Source organism: Anolis carolinensis, chromosome 4 (genome assembly GCF_035594765.1).
Source record: "Anolis carolinensis isolate JA03-04 chromosome 4, rAnoCar3.1.pri, whole genome shotgun sequence".
NCBI classification, from domain to species: domain Eukaryota; kingdom Metazoa; phylum Chordata; class Lepidosauria; order Squamata; family Dactyloidae; genus Anolis; species Anolis carolinensis.
In genome coordinates this window covers 246,654,641-246,671,472 of record NC_085844.1, presented here as the reverse complement: position 1 = coordinate 246,671,472, position 16,832 = coordinate 246,654,641, and the positions used below count along the sequence as shown (strand labels likewise).

Sequence of the window (16,832 nt, the reverse complement as noted above, 5' to 3'; positions counted from 1 at the left end):
GCTGTGGCTCAATGCAACAGGAATCCTGGTATCTGCAATTCGGTGAGGCATCAGCACTGTTTGGGAGAGAAGGCTAAACACATTATGAAACTATAACTCCCATAATATATTGAGCCATAACTGTACGCAAACCAAGGGAAAACCTGCCAACTTTCATTAGCTTGTTGAATTTTATATCAGTTACAAGCAATATAGGCAGAAAAACCTATATTGGCCCTTTTTGTCTGCGGAGGTTTGGCTCCAAGACCCACATGGATATCAAAATCTATAGATGTTCAACACCTATTATATATAATGGTGTAATAAAATAGTATGTTTTCTGCAGTCAAATACAGTTGATGCTGGGAGATATTGATACGAGGGTTATCCAGAAAGTAGATTATGTTTTGGAATTAAAAATGAACAAAGTATAGGAGAAAAAATTTACCATATGCAGTTGAAAGCCACACCTAAATATCACTTCCCAACATAGTCGCCTTTCAAATCTAGGCACTTATCATAGCGATGAATGAACTTTGCAACTCCTTCCCCACAAAACTCTGCCGCTTGCATCCTCAACCAGCCGGTTACCCCTTCCCACAGCTGCGCATCGTCGCCAAAACGCTGCATTGCCAGCCATTCCCCCATTGTTGGAAACAAGTGGTTGAGGACGCAAGTGGCAGAGTTTTGTGGGGAAGGAGTTGCAAAGCTCATTCATCATGATAAGTGCCTAGATTTGAAAGGTGACTATGTTGAGAAGTGTTATTTGGGAGTGGCTTTCAACTGCATATGGTAATTTTTTTCTCCTATACTTTGTTCATTTTTAATTCCAAAACATAATCTACTTTCTGGATAACCCTTGTAAATGTTAAACTTAAGACGAAACCAGAGTTTTATTTGTTGGGAATGTTGGATGATCATTTCGAAAGCAAATTTGGGAGAGCACTAAAATAGATTACAACCGTCGCAAGAACTGTATATGCTCAGAGATGGAAGGAGCCAGTTCGGACTCTTTCTTGAATCAAAATCATCATTATGAAATTGTTATGATGTTTCTGGAAGCAAATCTTTTGCAGCCTATCTCCTTACCCTATTGGGCTTCTTTTGTCTCTGAAACTTTGCTCACATCTGTGATAGGCTCTTCCTCTCCTATCTTCCAGTTAAAGGAAGGAGTCTCAGGGTGAAAGGACTGTCTTGTAAAGCATATCTGGATCTATATACCCCTTGTAACATCATGCCCAGTGTGGAAAGCATGTCACCACGTTAAAACAGTGGATGTGTCTTTTAATGAGACATGTTGCATTATCACAGGATGTCATGCCCAATATTGCTGGAGAACTTATACTGTTTAGCCAGTATTGCACCACCTGATATCCACTGGGAAGTAGCATCCAACAATGAAAGGACCAAGGCATTGACATCTCTGGCTCATCCTCTGTTTGGATATCAGCCAGCATGTCAGCAACTTAAATCAAGAAACAGCTTCCTAAGATCTACAGAGATACTTGCAGGAACACCTCCAAAAGTGGCAGGCTAAAACCCGGAAACTCAATCAGTGGCTGATACTGGATGAGAAACTCCCTCCTGGGCACACAGAAGACTGGGTGACTTGGAAGGCACTGAACAGACTGTGTTTTGGGACCACAGGATGCAGAGCCAATCTTAAGAAATGGGGCCACAAAGTGGAGTCCACGCCATGCGAATGTGGAGAAGAGCAAACCACAGACCACTTGCTACAATGCAGCCTGAGCCCTGCCATATGCAAAATGGAGGAGTTTCTCACAATGACACCAGAGGCACTCCAAGTGGCCAGCTTCTGATCAAAGGAAATCTAGCATAATGGCAAGTTTTTAGCTTTGTTTGTGGTTTATTTTACATGATAACTGTATTCTCAATTTGCTTCTGACAAAATAAATAAATAAGCCTTACAATGTTACAAGGCTTTGCTTGTTGGAATTTATATATTATTTATTATTATTATTATTATTAAACTTTATTTGTACCCCGCTAGCATCTCCCGAAGGACTCGATGCGGCTTACAAAGGCCAAGGCCTCAACACACAATATAACAATACAAACAAAGGCAAATTAAAAGAATTAAAACAGTATAAACCACAAGCAATAACAATACGCTAAAACGCAATAGAACTGGGCCGGGCCAGAGTAATGGGTACAAGATTAAAAGTGCTGATGTGACAGGTGATATATAAGGCTTCTAGGGCAAGTGCAGAGTGCGATATACGATCTAGTTCTAATAAAGTGCTTATGGGACTTGGAGTTGGAGATTTCCTATTAATCTGGGAAGGCACATTGGAACAGCCAGGTCTTCAAGTTCTTTCTGAAGACTGCCAATGTAGGGGCCTGTCTGAGATCCTTGGGGAGGGTGTTCCAGAGTCGGGGGGCCACCACGGAGAAGGCCCTGTCTCGTGTCCCCACCAACCGTGCTTGCGACGCAGGCGGGATCACGAGCAGGGCCTCTCCAGATGACCGAAGTGAACGCGTGGGTTCATAGACGGAGATGCGGTCACGGAGGTAGGATGGTCCCAAACCGTTCAGGGCTTTGTAGGTAAGCACCTGCACCTTAAATTGGGCTCGGAAAGTAAATGGCAGCCAGTGGAGCTCCTTGAACAGGAGGGTTGACCTCTCTCTGTAAGGGGCCCCAGTTAACATCCTGGCTACATACACACACACACACACACAGACAGAGAGAGAGGGAGAGTAGAGTCTCACTTATCCAACATAAACGGGCTGGCAGAATGTTGGATAAGCGAATATGTTGGATAATAAGGAGAGATTAAGGAAAAGCCTATTAAACCTCAAATTTGCTTATGATTTTACAAATTAAGCACCAAAACATCATGTTATACCACAAATTTGACAAAAAAAAGTAGTTCAATACGTAGTAATGTTATGTAGTAATTACTGTATTTATGAATTTAGCATCAAAATATCACAATATATTGAAAACATTGACTACAAAAACATTGACTACTACGTTGGATAATCCAGAGCATTGGATAAGCGAAGGTTGGATAAGTGAGACTCTACTGTATGTGTGTGTGTGTGTGTGTATGTATGTATGTGTATATATATATATATATATATATATATATATATATATATATATATATTCAAGCTAAGAGGGCTGATTGTATTTAGTGCTAGTAGTTGTAACTTGAAGGCAAACTTGTTTTCTGCAGCTCCGGAGACTAGGACACAATGGTGCCATGGATTCAAATGGCAGAAAAAATAGATTCCACCTAAACATTAGCAACAGTGCTCCTTGCAGTCATGCTGGCCACATGACCTTGGAGGTGTCTATGGACAATGCCGGCTCTTTGGCTTAGAAATGGAGATGAGCACCAACCCCCAGAGTCGGACATGACTGGACTTAACGTCAGGGAAAACCTTTATCTTTACCTTAAACATTAGCAAGTTGATGGTCAGAGCTGTTTGGCAGTGGAATCTGCTGCCTGAAAATATGGTGGAGTATTTTAAGCCAAGATTGGATGACAATCTCTTCCAACTTTAGGATTCTAATATATGAACACAACTTTTTAATTGTACTGTATCTTGCTTTCCTGAAGTTCTTGCCAAGCATCTCATTGCTCCTGCAGATGAACGGCAGGACATCCTTCTTTCTCTTTGCCCAGCCTGCTCCCAGTTTGGCCTATAGTGCTCTCCCCCACCCACGGAGAAGAAGACCCCCCCTCTCCTTTCCCCATTCCTCAATTAAGACCAAAGTGAGCAGGCCCAGGCAGGCCAGCTGCTGTCATCCGGCTAATGAGGGGAGGAGGCGGTGGGTGCTCTCCTGGCACTCGGGGCTGCAAATGCCCCTCCTTGGCGCCAGCAATCAGAAGCAATTAGCCAATTCCAGACAATGGGCTTCTTTGGAAGAGGCAGAGCGCTTCTCCCGGCTTCAGATGCACCGGAAAATCAAGAAGAAGCCACAGGGGAAGGAATCTTTTTTTTTTTTAGCCCAGGCTCATCTTGCAATTAAATGAAGTTTGAGCTGAATCTCCCAGCAGGAGCCACTGAACAGGAAAGAAGGAAAGAGGGCCATTTGCATTATATAGTTACACCAGGCATGTGCAAACTTTGGTCTTCCAGATATTTTGGATTTCAACTCCCACCATTCCTAACAGCCTCAGGCCCTTTCCTTTTCCCCCTCAGCCGCTTAAGCGGCTGAGGGGAAAAAGGAAGGGGCCTGAGGCTGTTAGGAATGGTGGGAGTTGGAGTCCAAAATATCTGGAGGGCCCAACTTTGACTATACCTGAGATATACACACATATGCAAGGACTGTTATCTCTGGATCTTTGGAGTATCTAAGGCTGCATCTCCACTGACATGGCTGAACGTCATGGGATCGAGGAAACTGTAGTTTTACAAGTTCTTTAGCCATCTTTGCCAAAGAGTGCTGGTGCCTCATCTAATTGCAGCTCTGAGGATTCCATAGCATCAAGCCATGGCAGTGAAAGTGGTGTCAAACCACATTAATTCTACAGTGAAGATGCACCCCAAGAAAAGCTGCAGGCAGTCAACAAGGGAGCTGTCCTTTCAGCACTATTCAGGCTGCCTACTCTCCTGCAGCAAGAGGGACAAAGCCAGACCTCATATTCCATGAACTGGTTCAAAAGTGTTACATCTACTCAGGAAACCCCACGTATATATGTTTATTTGTTGTTGTGTTGCCATACACACTGTCAAAAGAGACTTACAATAGAGCAAGCTGCCCTAAAACCCTGTGCCTACAAGCTAATCAGAGTCGCAGGGTAAGGGAACCCTTCCTTGTAAGACAGCAGTGCTACTTCTGGCAAATCCTATTAAAGTTAGTGTGACTAACTTCAAAGTAAAAAGGTTTAGGGGCCTAATGATCTCCAAATCACTACACAGGAATGGAATATGATTCAAACCATACCTAAGTAGTTCCTTGCCATTATCTATAATGGCCTCTGGCTGAGATTTACTGCTTGCAATCTAGCTTCCTGCAAGCTCCCTCTTTTCTATTAGTTTCTATTAGCAGGTGCCTTTACAAACCTCCTGGCCTGACGTTACTATAAAAATGCTTCTACTTTTCCATGTTAGCCATTGAAAGGCCAAGCATTTCAACTGCCAGTTATGGCTTCTTGGCATTCCATTTTTTTTGCCAATTAGTGGATAGAGCCTGGCTGGCTACAAGAAAATTGGTAGGACTTTTGAGTCTTTAAAAGCCTCCTAGCATTCTGTAATGTCCTATTCTATATTACATTGATTCTTAAAAATTAAAATTAATGTCACTCCCATTTTGCAGGGAAACAAAATAAGTAAGTTCTGGATGTTAGCAGGCATGGGCCAACTTGGGCCCTCCAGGTGTTTTGGACTTCAACTCCCACAATTCCTAACAGCCTGGGGTTGTTGTATGTTTTCCAGGCTGTTTGGCCATGTTCCAGAAGTATTCTCTCCTGACGTTTTGCCCACATCTATGGCAGGCATCCTCAGAGGTTGCCTCACAACATACAACAACCCTGTGATCCCAGCCATGAAAGCCTTCGACAAGCCGGTAGGCTGTTAGGAATTGTGGAAGTCCAAAACACCTGGAGAGCCCAAGATTACCCAGGCCTGGAATAGACCATCTTGGAAGTTCTTTTCTTCATTGGAGTTGGATGATCATCTCTCAAATGGTTTTAGGCTAGTTTCCAATTCTAATTCTAATGAGAACTCGGATTGTTCAAGACTAGAGAATCTATTTCCGAGCTGGCATTTGAGCCTAATTTGCAATAATCTTTGCTCTTGGTTTTCATTTGGAAATGGAATTATTCCAGTGCTGTGAACAAGTGACATTTACCCTAGGAAAGACATAAGCATAACTATTATAGGAGGCAAGGGGGAAATTCAATGCAACAGCTCATACAGCTCTGTCTTCATTAGGATTTGCAGGTACTACAAGGTCAGCTAAGATTCAATATTTCTTTGTGGTTGTAAGTGAAAGCAAAGATGAAGATCCACTTCTGGGTCACTTATAGATTTATTGATTGAAAAGTCAATAATGCACATTGGGAGATGGGAGGATGGGAATTGAAGAGGAGGAATGTGAACATATGAATAGTAACCTTATAGAGGGTGTAGGGAATATATTGCTTTTAGAGCCTTTGTGTGGTCAGTGCATGGTGGAGGAGCAATGCTGACGTACAATAGGAGATGCTTTAATTTTTAATAGAAAAAAGATATAGCAAAATAAGTTCACGAAGAACTAGTCAATGCTCCACTTTCCACTGAGACTGAATGACACAGCGAAGGGACCCTGGAAGCTTCTCTGACTTTGTCATCAATTCTCTCTGTAAATTGCAGAATGTTGTTGCAAAAGTGGTAAATCAGTTACAAGGGGCTGGCTGATTCAAAATAGTAAGGGTGTCAACATACACAGATGGAGAAGATCCATTTTCTGGTAGTGCAGGGTTCTAGACAGTTGATCCACTCATTTTAATATAACTTGATCCGAGTTGTATTAAGATCACCCTAGAGAAGGCATAGGCAAACTTGGGTCCTCCAGGTGTTTTGGACTTCAACTCTCACAATTCCTAACAGCCTGTGGGAGTTGAAGTCCAAAACACCTGGAGGGCCCAAGTTTGTGCATGCCTGAGCAAGAGGGTGGTCATCAGCCCATCCTGAAATCGTTCAGCAAGTCGGTAGTCCAGATAAGTAAGGCCAGCAGGAACAGAGTCATACATCATAGCCAGCCCAAGGTCAGGCAAATATGAATGTCAAAGAGCACTGCTGCTAGACATCAAGAAGGTGGGTTGAAAACAACAAAGCTGCCAGGGATTGGCTGGCAGATTTGTAGACAGCCATCTTCAGATACCAGGTTGCTTCTTAAGTCATCGTTTCCTACTTAATTACCACTGTGAGCAGCATGGTTTCTCCTTTTCCTTGCTTCTTGAATGATGGCAATGGATCTTCAACATTTGTAGCCTCCTACTGTGGAATAGGCCTTGAAGTCTGGCTTCTTGGACTCAGAGAGATCAAAGATATTAGGACCTGGATTTCTAGCAAAACCTCCTTTTCTTCTTCATCTGAATCATTCAGTTCCAGAGGGTGAGGTATATCAAATATTTGAAGCCATCAATTGCTATGTGTAAATGAAACATTCAGTGAGCTCCTAGTTCCAGATCCCTAATGGACATGAAATATGTGGGTGCGCAAGTCCCAAAGGTGTAATAAAATGGTGTCCCTTATTTTAAAATAACAAAATCAAGGTTTACTTTCTGGATTAAAAAAATCATTTTAGATTGTTGTTGAATCCATGGATAAAGAAGACCACTGTAGAATATTATTTTTTAAAACCCTCTGCTGTCAATTTAAAACAACATTGCTATAATCACATAGCATATATTTTAATGGTACAGTATAATTCCAGTGACTGGGATCGTAACTGTTACAGTTAGCATTGAATTGGGAAATGAAAATACAAGTCACCGTCATTGTCTTCTCCAAGGGGTTTTTGTGTGTGCAAAAGAAGATGCATTAACGTGAAATATGATCATTATGGGGAGTGGGGGAGAGAGTATATGTAATATGTTAAAATTAAAAACATACGCTTATGCTCAACATAGATAGGATTGGTGCAGCTTCAAAGCACTTCTCTCCTCACAATAGAAATAATAGCACTGGGCAATGGCACATGTCAGGGAGCACCAAATATCAGCAAGAGGGGAAAATGCACCCCTCGGTGATTGAATCAAAGGCCAGCCCAGGCCTCTCTGCAGAAGAATAATGTATGGATGCATTATCATATAATAATTGCAGAGCATTGCTGAGCATATCTTTGCCTGTCAAGGAGCTTTCAAAAAGTCCCAGGGGATTGATTGTGGATTGACACGGAAAGCATATGCGCTTAAGAAAGATCCATGCATACAAATGAGGATTTTGAGTGCTATCGCCCATCGTCCACCAGGTACAGCCATAAGAGGAAGCAGAAAATAGGGAAGAGAAGGGAGCGCTCATTAGAAGAAAGAGAAACGTCCCAGCTATTTCAGCCAAGGAGTTCAGATTGAGCATCCCTTATACAGAATTCTGAAATACTCCAAAAGATAAAATTATCTATTTGGGTGACTACGGGAGATATACTTTCTGATGGTTCAATGTACATAAACTTTGTTTCAAGCACAAAAGCATTAGAAATATTGTATAAAATTACCACCAACCTATGTGTATATAGAGCGTATATGAAGCATAATTAAACTTTGTGTTTGGACTGTGCATACGTAAATACAGGTATTTCAAAATCTAAAAAATATTGAAAATTCCAAACTCTTCTAGTCCCACATATTTCGAACAAGGGCTAATAATAACCAACCTGCAAATCTGCTCAGGTTTAAAGCTCTCTTTACATCCACTTGCAAGACAGCAAAATGCAACCGGTCATATAAAGCCTGTTTGAGATAGGGACACCAGTTAAAAAGAAACTCTTGAATACAATTGTCCTTTGAGATAACAAATGACCAAATGACAGCTTGTTAGGAAGTGGAAGTTGAATGCTTGCCAATCAACTCTAATGATATCTTAAGCAGGGAAAAGAAGCTTCTCACACCTGCTCCGCGCTAATTGACAAACTACAATTCTGCTCACCGTTTAGTAGGATGTTAGTGGTGACCAGCTTCCTAACATACATACCTATGATGGTGAATGGGTATTTAGTAAATTATTGTCTTTAGTCAACCATGAAGTTGTGTTGAAGGAAGAAGCTAGAACTTGGGAGGAGGGAGCAATGTAGAAAGTCCCTTCCATATCACACTTAACTTGTATAGAGGAATTGGAGACCATAAATGTATTTGTGTTATTCTTCTACACTGCAGAGAACCAAGGACTTTTTCTACTGTACAGTCTCTAGGAAGACAAAGCCCCTTGTCATCTTGAACTGTCTCTTTGGCTACAGAGATGCCCTACAGTTCTAATGGATATCTTCTAAATTTTAGAAAATAAGAACTGAAGTCAGGCATAGCTCAATGGAAGACCACCTACTTCAGCATGTGTTTGCTGTCCAACATATATTCTTGTTTAAAATAGATTTTTAGATCCATCCCAATCAGGTCTCAGGAAAAGTTTTTGGCATTGGAATGTCCTTGGTTGAAGCATGGGATGATATTGCCAGGAAAGAGGAAGGAAATTTTATTTTTCCAGATTCTTCTAGATCTTTTGGTGGCTTCTTATACCATCTGTCATGGTGTTCTTCTGAAGAGGCTGAATCAAGGATAAGCAGCATTATTCTTTGGTGGTCGGGTTTGTATCTGGACAGTTACTTCCAGAAAATGGCACTGGAGTTGTGAGTTTCTATTTGGCTCTATGATTCCTTGTGGTAATTAACATCTTGTGCCCCTCCTAGCCATAGGCCCTCATCACCAATGAAGAATGTCCAAGGGCATGTTTAGCTAGAAGAAGGGAAGGCAAACATGAAATTGAAACATGATAGTCATTGTTAACCTTTAACTTCATAGATGTCACGTACAAGATGGAGCAAGTTCTTTTCTGCTGCTTCTGAGAATAGAAAATGAAACTATGGGTTCAAATACTGAGACAAGAGATTTCACCTAAACACTATGAATGAATCGAAGTACTTTGATAATGGAATGATCTTCCTTGGACTCTCCCTTTTGAAGGTCTTTAAACGGTTGAGTGGATATCTTTCAGGGCTGCTTGAATATTCCTGCATAGATAAAGGTTGGACCAGATAGCCATCATGGTTATTTCTTAAGATTTTATTAAACGTTTTGCCACTGTCAAAATCTCAGTGATTTTGCTGGGAAAGATGGAACATAGTGAACACACCTTTTGTCTTCTAACATTGTTCTCCTAGTAGACTAGTAGCATAATTCTGATGGGCAATGAGACATGTGTTTCTCATATGTTTTCAACATGGTCTATCAACCACACTGAGAAGCTGGTTGCCTCAATCCACATCAACATGAAGGGACATGAGCAGATCCTGGTGATGGTGATTGACCAGGTCATGGACATTTGGCTTAGACAAGACAGAGAAAATCTTAGTGTGCTCTCCATTTGTTAGTCAGTTGTAGTCAGTTGTCTTGGAGAATATTGAAGATTTTCTGAAGGACCTTTTTGATGGTGATCATTGATCCATTTTTGTCACTGGAGGTGTAATTGGCCTCTCAGTGTGAAACACTTTCTGCCAAACTCCATGTATGTAGGGTCTTACAAACTCAGTGTGTTCCCAGCAGAGACACCTATCATTTAATCACCCTGTTTCATATATGAAATTTTCTGGGGTATTCAGACAACTTTCCCCCCCATCTCTCTAATCTATTAAGATTGTTTTGGATTCTGCTCCTGTCTTCTGGAGTATTAGCTATCTTTCCCAGTTTGGTGTCATCTGCAAACTTGATGATCATGTCTTCTAGCCCTTCATCTAAGTCATTAATAAAGATATTAAACAGAACCGGGCTCAGGATGGAACCCTGTGTCACTCCACTCGTGACTTCTTTCCAGGATGAAGAAGATGCATTGGTGAGCACCCTTTGGGTTCGTTCACTTAGCCAATTACAAATCCATCTAACCATAGTTTTGCCCAGCCCACATTGGACTAGCTTGTTTGCCAGAAGGTCATGGGAGACTTTGTCGAAGGTGACTAGGTAGAACTTTGTAAGGTTATATCCATACTGACATTAAGAAAAGGCCCAAAGAATATTAACTCTCAGGTCTTGAAGAGTGTGGAATTTATATCAGAGACAAATTTGTCAGGGAGCCTGGTTTATCAGGAAACACCAAAGATTAGGCGCAAGAAGAATGAAAGGATTGGAAACCACCCAGGAGTAGAAAGCGGCACAGAGACAAGGATGCAGAAATGACCATCACCACAGAATCCCTATGGTTTCTCAAGCAAACCAGTGCCTTGAAGTATTTATAGGAACTGTGAGCCAATCAGAGAGAAGATCAGCTTCAAACAATCAGAACAAGAGCATACAAGTAACTTGGATTCAATGGAGAATCCCATGTAGCAGAGGCAGGCCTCTGGCTGTGAGAAACAGAAGGCTTAATTAAGAAATCCATAAGGGTCCATCTGTACCTTCACCACAACCAACGTGGGCAGCAGTTCCTCAGGGCTAACAAGAGACATGCCACTGTTACCTTTTTTCTTCTCAAATGAGTAGATTCTATGGCTTTTTATGAATCTGTGCAATTTATGAAAATGCAAAATATTCACGTGGGTGTGTGAACACAGAATTAGCATGATGGAGCATTGGACTATGAGTCTGAAGACCAAGGTTCAAATACCAGTACTGCTATAATACTCACTGGGTGACCTTGGGAAAGTCACACACTCTCAGAGGCAGGCAATGACAAGCCTCTTCTGAACAAATCTTGTCAAGAAAACCACATGATAGTGTCATCATTAATCAGAAAACACTTGAAGGTACACAACAACAAACATGGATGCAGAGACCAAAAGGATCCATTGGGGGAAAGCCTTCGACAACACAAAAGGATCCATTATTTTGGAAGTCAATGAAGTAGACTGTGTCTTATCTGGCAAGCAAAGAACTGACTGCGGTGGTAGCAGTGTCCAACGTCTGTCTGATTTTGAAGAGGGAGACAAATCTAGCTGCTCTTTCCTCTTCCTTCTCAAGTTACTTTCCCCATCACATAATTCCATTCTGGACCCAAAACAGGTTCTGCGTAAGATGAAAACATTAGCTCTAGCTTAAGGAAGACCTAGAACACCTAGAAAGTCATCTCCCAACTTTCTAAGCCATGACAGACTTCTTGTACAACTGAGATAATCTATTGGGGAACAAAAATATTCAAAATAAATTTACATGGGCACTCCTCCTGTGTTTTTCAACCAGCTGCTTGCTGCATCTACAGTGAAGATGACTCAGAACTGTTTAACCACATTTACAACACATCATGGGGGCCTAAATACCCCAAATCTCATCTGATCTTAGAAGCTAAGCAGACCAGCCATGGTTAGTACTTGGATGCTGATGAATTCCAGGTTCTATAAGCTACATTTCAGAGGAAGGAACCAGCCAGACCACTTCTGAGTATTTGTTGCCTAAGCAAATCATATGGAAGTCAACAGGCTACTTGAAGGCACATACACAAAAAAGGTTTGACCTTCGTCCTTTTCCCCCAAACGCTGCAGGCTAGAAATTCCAGAACATGGGAAAAGGTTCCCTTTTGGACCATCATCCACAGGTGATGCTGGGAGTGGCAGTCCAAAAAGCACACTCCCTAATCCTAGAAGAACTTCCAAGAAATATCAGATGCTCTGGAATCTATTTCAGCAAAACCAGCTTTGAGTATTCCTTGCCTTAAAAACCCTATGACATTCATGGGGTTGCTATAAGTCACAAGACCGATTGAAGGCATGCATACACAATGCGTCCTATGGGTAGGTGAGCCACAAGAATGGTGGTGTGCATCAACCAAAGCCCTAATGGGCTTCCAATACATCAAACATATTCATCATTTTCAGGAAAAGCTCTCAATGGTTCATTCCTCACCTGGGCATTGAAGGACCCTGAACATTCCCCCTAATTTTAGGTGTAGCCCTGAGCCCCCCACCTCAGGAGGATGCTCAAGAAGATGTGGCCTAGTTGTACAGAAAGACTGTCTGGATCTCCAGCCAAGATCTCTCTTGGGCAGACTGACTCCCTTTGGGCACCACTGCAGCTGAGCCTGCACTGAGCATGTGCTATTGCATTCCCTGCTTGCTACAGGGAAACAATACAGGGAAGCAAGAAGAAAAGACACAGAAAACCTTCAATTGCTTCAAATCTAGGAATATTTAAATTATTTTTATTAGACTTTCAAAAATAATCTGACACAAGCATAGATTTACATATTAGCATCCTCCTTATAGCTGCTTTCTCTCTTCTTTCCTTTTTAGCAGGAAGGATGGATAGGGGTGGAAGAGAATCGGTTTTTTTCTTATACGAGGATTAAAATCCCCCTTCTCAACTCAAAGCTTGCATGCCTGCAATGAATGGGGAAAGGGAGCCGCCTTGTGCAAACCCTCGCAGAGGTTCCACCCTGTTCTTTGTCTTCCTCCATCTCCCTTCTAATTTCTGTCATATTGCTATTAACCTGGAATATCTGTCATTCGAAACTGGTCTTATGCCAAATCTAATCCAATTGGGAAGCAAAGAGGATCGGAAAAAGCCCTCCAAGGCAAACGACTCAGCTTTAAAGGCCCTGTCCTATTACCAGTAATTGAAATTTATTGTGGTGGTGGGAGGATGGATGGATGGGGAGGGGGAAGGAAGGAAGGAAGCAAAAGGGAGAACGTACCATATTGTTTCCAAGCACCAGATGGGGAAGGCACCTGGCACCCAGATGTGTCCCCTCCTTTCTCATATCACAGCAGGGTCCCCCAGCCTTTGCTTTCACTGCTGGGGAGCCTGGCCAAGGCTTGCACCAATATTTATCTAATCTACACCAATTCCGCAATAAAGTAATAGACAGGGAATAGAACCACACACCCGCAGGAAAAACCATTTCCAGCCTTAAGCTTGCTTTCCCTGCTTCTGCCTCATCTTCAAATACAGACATATTTTCTAGCCCAGGACAAAAAAGGTTTGTGACACATCTCTAATCTTGAACAAAGTTGGCTTTGAACCTTCAATCCCTCCACCCATTCTATTGTATAAAAAAAGGCAGAAACAGAGAAGGAAAATCAAACAGCACAGGGAAGGGCAAAACCAGGGAAACCAGCAAGAAAAACTGATCATCGTCTAGTGAATGTGTGCATTTGTGCATGCACATGCCTATATTTCTCTCCCTTATGCTGCTTTTCTCTAGTCCAGAATAACATCTCCCTTTTTAATTTGAAAAACATGAAGGGGAAAAGTCCTGATGTTTGCAATGATATGCTTATTCCCAGCCACATTTCATCCATTTGACCCTGACCAGTTTGAAAGATTGGGGAGGTTAGAGAGGCAGCAAGATATGTTATTTTTAGGAATTATGAAATAGGAGAAAGCGTACACAAATTGTGAGCAAAGCTGCCCCAACACACCCCCAGCCAGGCCTTGTAACCAGGGTGGGCAACAGGGTGCCGTTATGCAGTGGTGTCATTGCTCCTGCAGGAAAAAAAATTGTCTCTCAGCATTGGGTTTCATTCAACGCCATGGGCGGACCACTCCCTCTAAAGCAGTTCCTGGCTGTACAACCTGCTCTGGCTCTGTTAACCCAGATCTATGGTAATAATAATAAAAATACCCTTCTCTTTCTTCCATGCTTTCCTTTATATCTTCACCAGTCCTTTTAACAAAACAGCACAGTTAAAAATCAATTAACCAAACAGTGTAGGAGTGGGAGGCGTAGGATTACAGAATCTATGATTCTATACTTTCATCTCCTCTGACCATTTAGGTGAATGAATTTTAACTATACAGAAAAAATAAGATTTTTTTACACCAGTATCTCCAAATCACATGTAAGCACTGAATTCTGAAAGCAAGAGAAAACAACAATCCCCGCCCAGCTACCTGGGGATATAGCTTTGCAAGCAAGCCCCACCTTGGATGCGAAAGAGAAAACTAAGGAATGGTGTTGACATTGACCACTGCAAATAAATGTATCCTCAATAAGGGAGCTGCATAGAAAGAAGAAAGGGAAAAAGAATCAGTATTGGTTTGTTTTTTTACCTGAGACGGTGCTGGCCATGGTGGTGAGATGGATAGAGGAAAGGATGCTGCAAAGAAAGATGCGGAGAGGCAGAAGGCTGGCTTTTTTTTGCTGCCGAAGTGCTGCAATGCTGTGGAAGAGAGGAAGGTCTGACTCAGCTCTTAGGGGCTGTGGCTATCCAAGAAGGGAGGAGAAAAGAGAGAGAGCGAGACAGAGAGAGGGAAAGAGAGAGAAAGAGAGGTCTTGGCAGAGAGAAGGGGCTCCCAGATCACAGGCTCTATCAATCGACCACTTCTCGGAGGGTGGCTTTTGATATCCAAATCCTCCCCAGTGTCAGGAGTCTAAGGAGGAGAGATGCAAAGGCTGTTGTTAGCAAAGGATGGATGCAAGCAGACACGCCCAAGCCCGAGATGTATTTGTTCTCCCTTTCCTTTATCTAGCACCAGTCTACTGCTCTTTCAGTATATTTCTTTGCTAGTCTTAGATTTGCAATAAAACCGGGCACCGGTCTGAGAAATTTATTTTCAAGACAAAAGCTTCTGGAACCAAATCTACCTGCTCACCTACAATAAAGGCCATGTCTCAAATTCAGGCTAACCTGTCAAGAAAACACAGCAACTGCTGGATTATTCTTGCCATTCCATTGTTTTTATTAAAGTCACAACCCAAAAAGCTATAATACTTGAAAGTCCCCTCACAGGCTTATTATAATATGTATTTGTTTTTGGTGATTGCTGTTAATGTCCACTTTGAACTTGGAAACCAAGAGACGAAATAGGTTTATTAAATACTGTATATTGAAGCCAACACATCCCTAAACCAAGCATTTTCCAATTTTGAAAGACTAATTTTTATTAATACATAAATAAAGAAAAAAGGGCAAAAACAATATAAAGAAACTGGATTGCTGTGAGTTTTCTGGGCTATATGGCCATGTTCTAGAAGCTTTCTCTCCTGACGTTTTACCCACATATATGGCAGGCATCCTCAGTGTTAACTTAGTTAACACCTTCCGACAAAGGATTCTCCCAGGCAGGAAGCAGCCATGCTTTGAAGCTGCTAGGCTATTCAATGCTAATCAAGCTGGCCAATTGCAATATGCACACCTGCCTCAGGCAGACAATAGTTCTTTTTCTCATCCTGAACATTCCACAAATATATAAACCCCACTTGCCCAATTTCCAACAAACCTCACAACCTTTGAGGATGCCTGCCATAGATGTGGGCGAAACATCAGGAGAGAATACCTCTGGAACATGGTCATACAGCCCGAAAGACTCACAGCAACCCAAAAATACTACATACTACTACAAACTCACAGCAACCCAGTGATTCTGGCCATGAAAGCCTTCGACAACACAATATGAAGAAAGCAGATTTTTGTAATATGTAATTCTAAAAATACATTTTACAAAACTATATCTAAAGCAGACACTAGCATTCACCTACATGAATATATACTTATTAACTACTGAAACTATTCTACAAACCTCACACTCATTGTCTGTTGATTTTTATCTCTTACTATTGTAATCCCTTTAGATAATACTGTACAACCATGCTTTAAAACATCCTCTAAGAAACATGCTTTTTCTGATTCATAACATGAACTTTTTTCAAAGATTACACTGGGATTTAGGAAGAATGCAGTCCTCTTAGTTATTATTTATCATTGTCATAAGTACTATAGTGTGCGCTGGTGTGTAAGCAACTCTTTCTGTGAAAAAAGCCCCCACAAATCCAGAAATTTTAATGGCTAATAACAAAATAAGATGTGAGGCTGTGAGGCAGAGTTTGACTGAGGCTATGCTGGGGGCTCACAGCTGATGTGAGACTTAACTTGGGACCTTTCTGACATGAAGCTCATGCTCTGTGACACACCAGATTTTTAAAAAATGATTCAAGCCTCATCTTTTGAGAATGCCTGAAACAGCCATTAGGCTTGGCTGGCGATACACTAATTTATGATTCAGGGAGAGTCCACCGGCTGGTAAATCGTGTCTCAGCCTTGTGCCATTGGCGCGGTTTGCATAACTGGCATTATTTGATACATTCCAAACAGCTTTCCATTTCGAAAGCACTGTCTGCCAAAAAAATTACATTTGGCAAGGATGGAACCATTTTGCACAAAGCTGAGCAATTGAAGGATTACGGAAAAATAACCTAGTTGCAGAATGTTAGGGTAGAAGCTAGAAAGCTCTCAGTAACCTTCTCCTAAACATATTAATGGA

General features: G+C 41.7%; 1 protein-coding gene across 1 annotated transcript in view; it reads right to left on the bottom strand.

Moving 5' to 3' along the window:
• The window catches only part of stmn3 (stathmin 3), a 40,518-nt gene extending 25,593 nt beyond the window's left edge, over window positions 1-14,925 (bottom strand). The window contains exon 1 of the mRNA XM_062979101.1: window positions 14,622-14,925. Within this exon, the coding sequence (XP_062835171.1) occupies window positions 14,622-14,640 (19 nt within the window). The 5' untranslated portion in view covers window positions 14,641-14,925. The remainder of the gene's footprint in view (window positions 1-14,621) is intronic.
• Window positions 14,926-16,832: the final 1,907 nt, after the last annotated feature.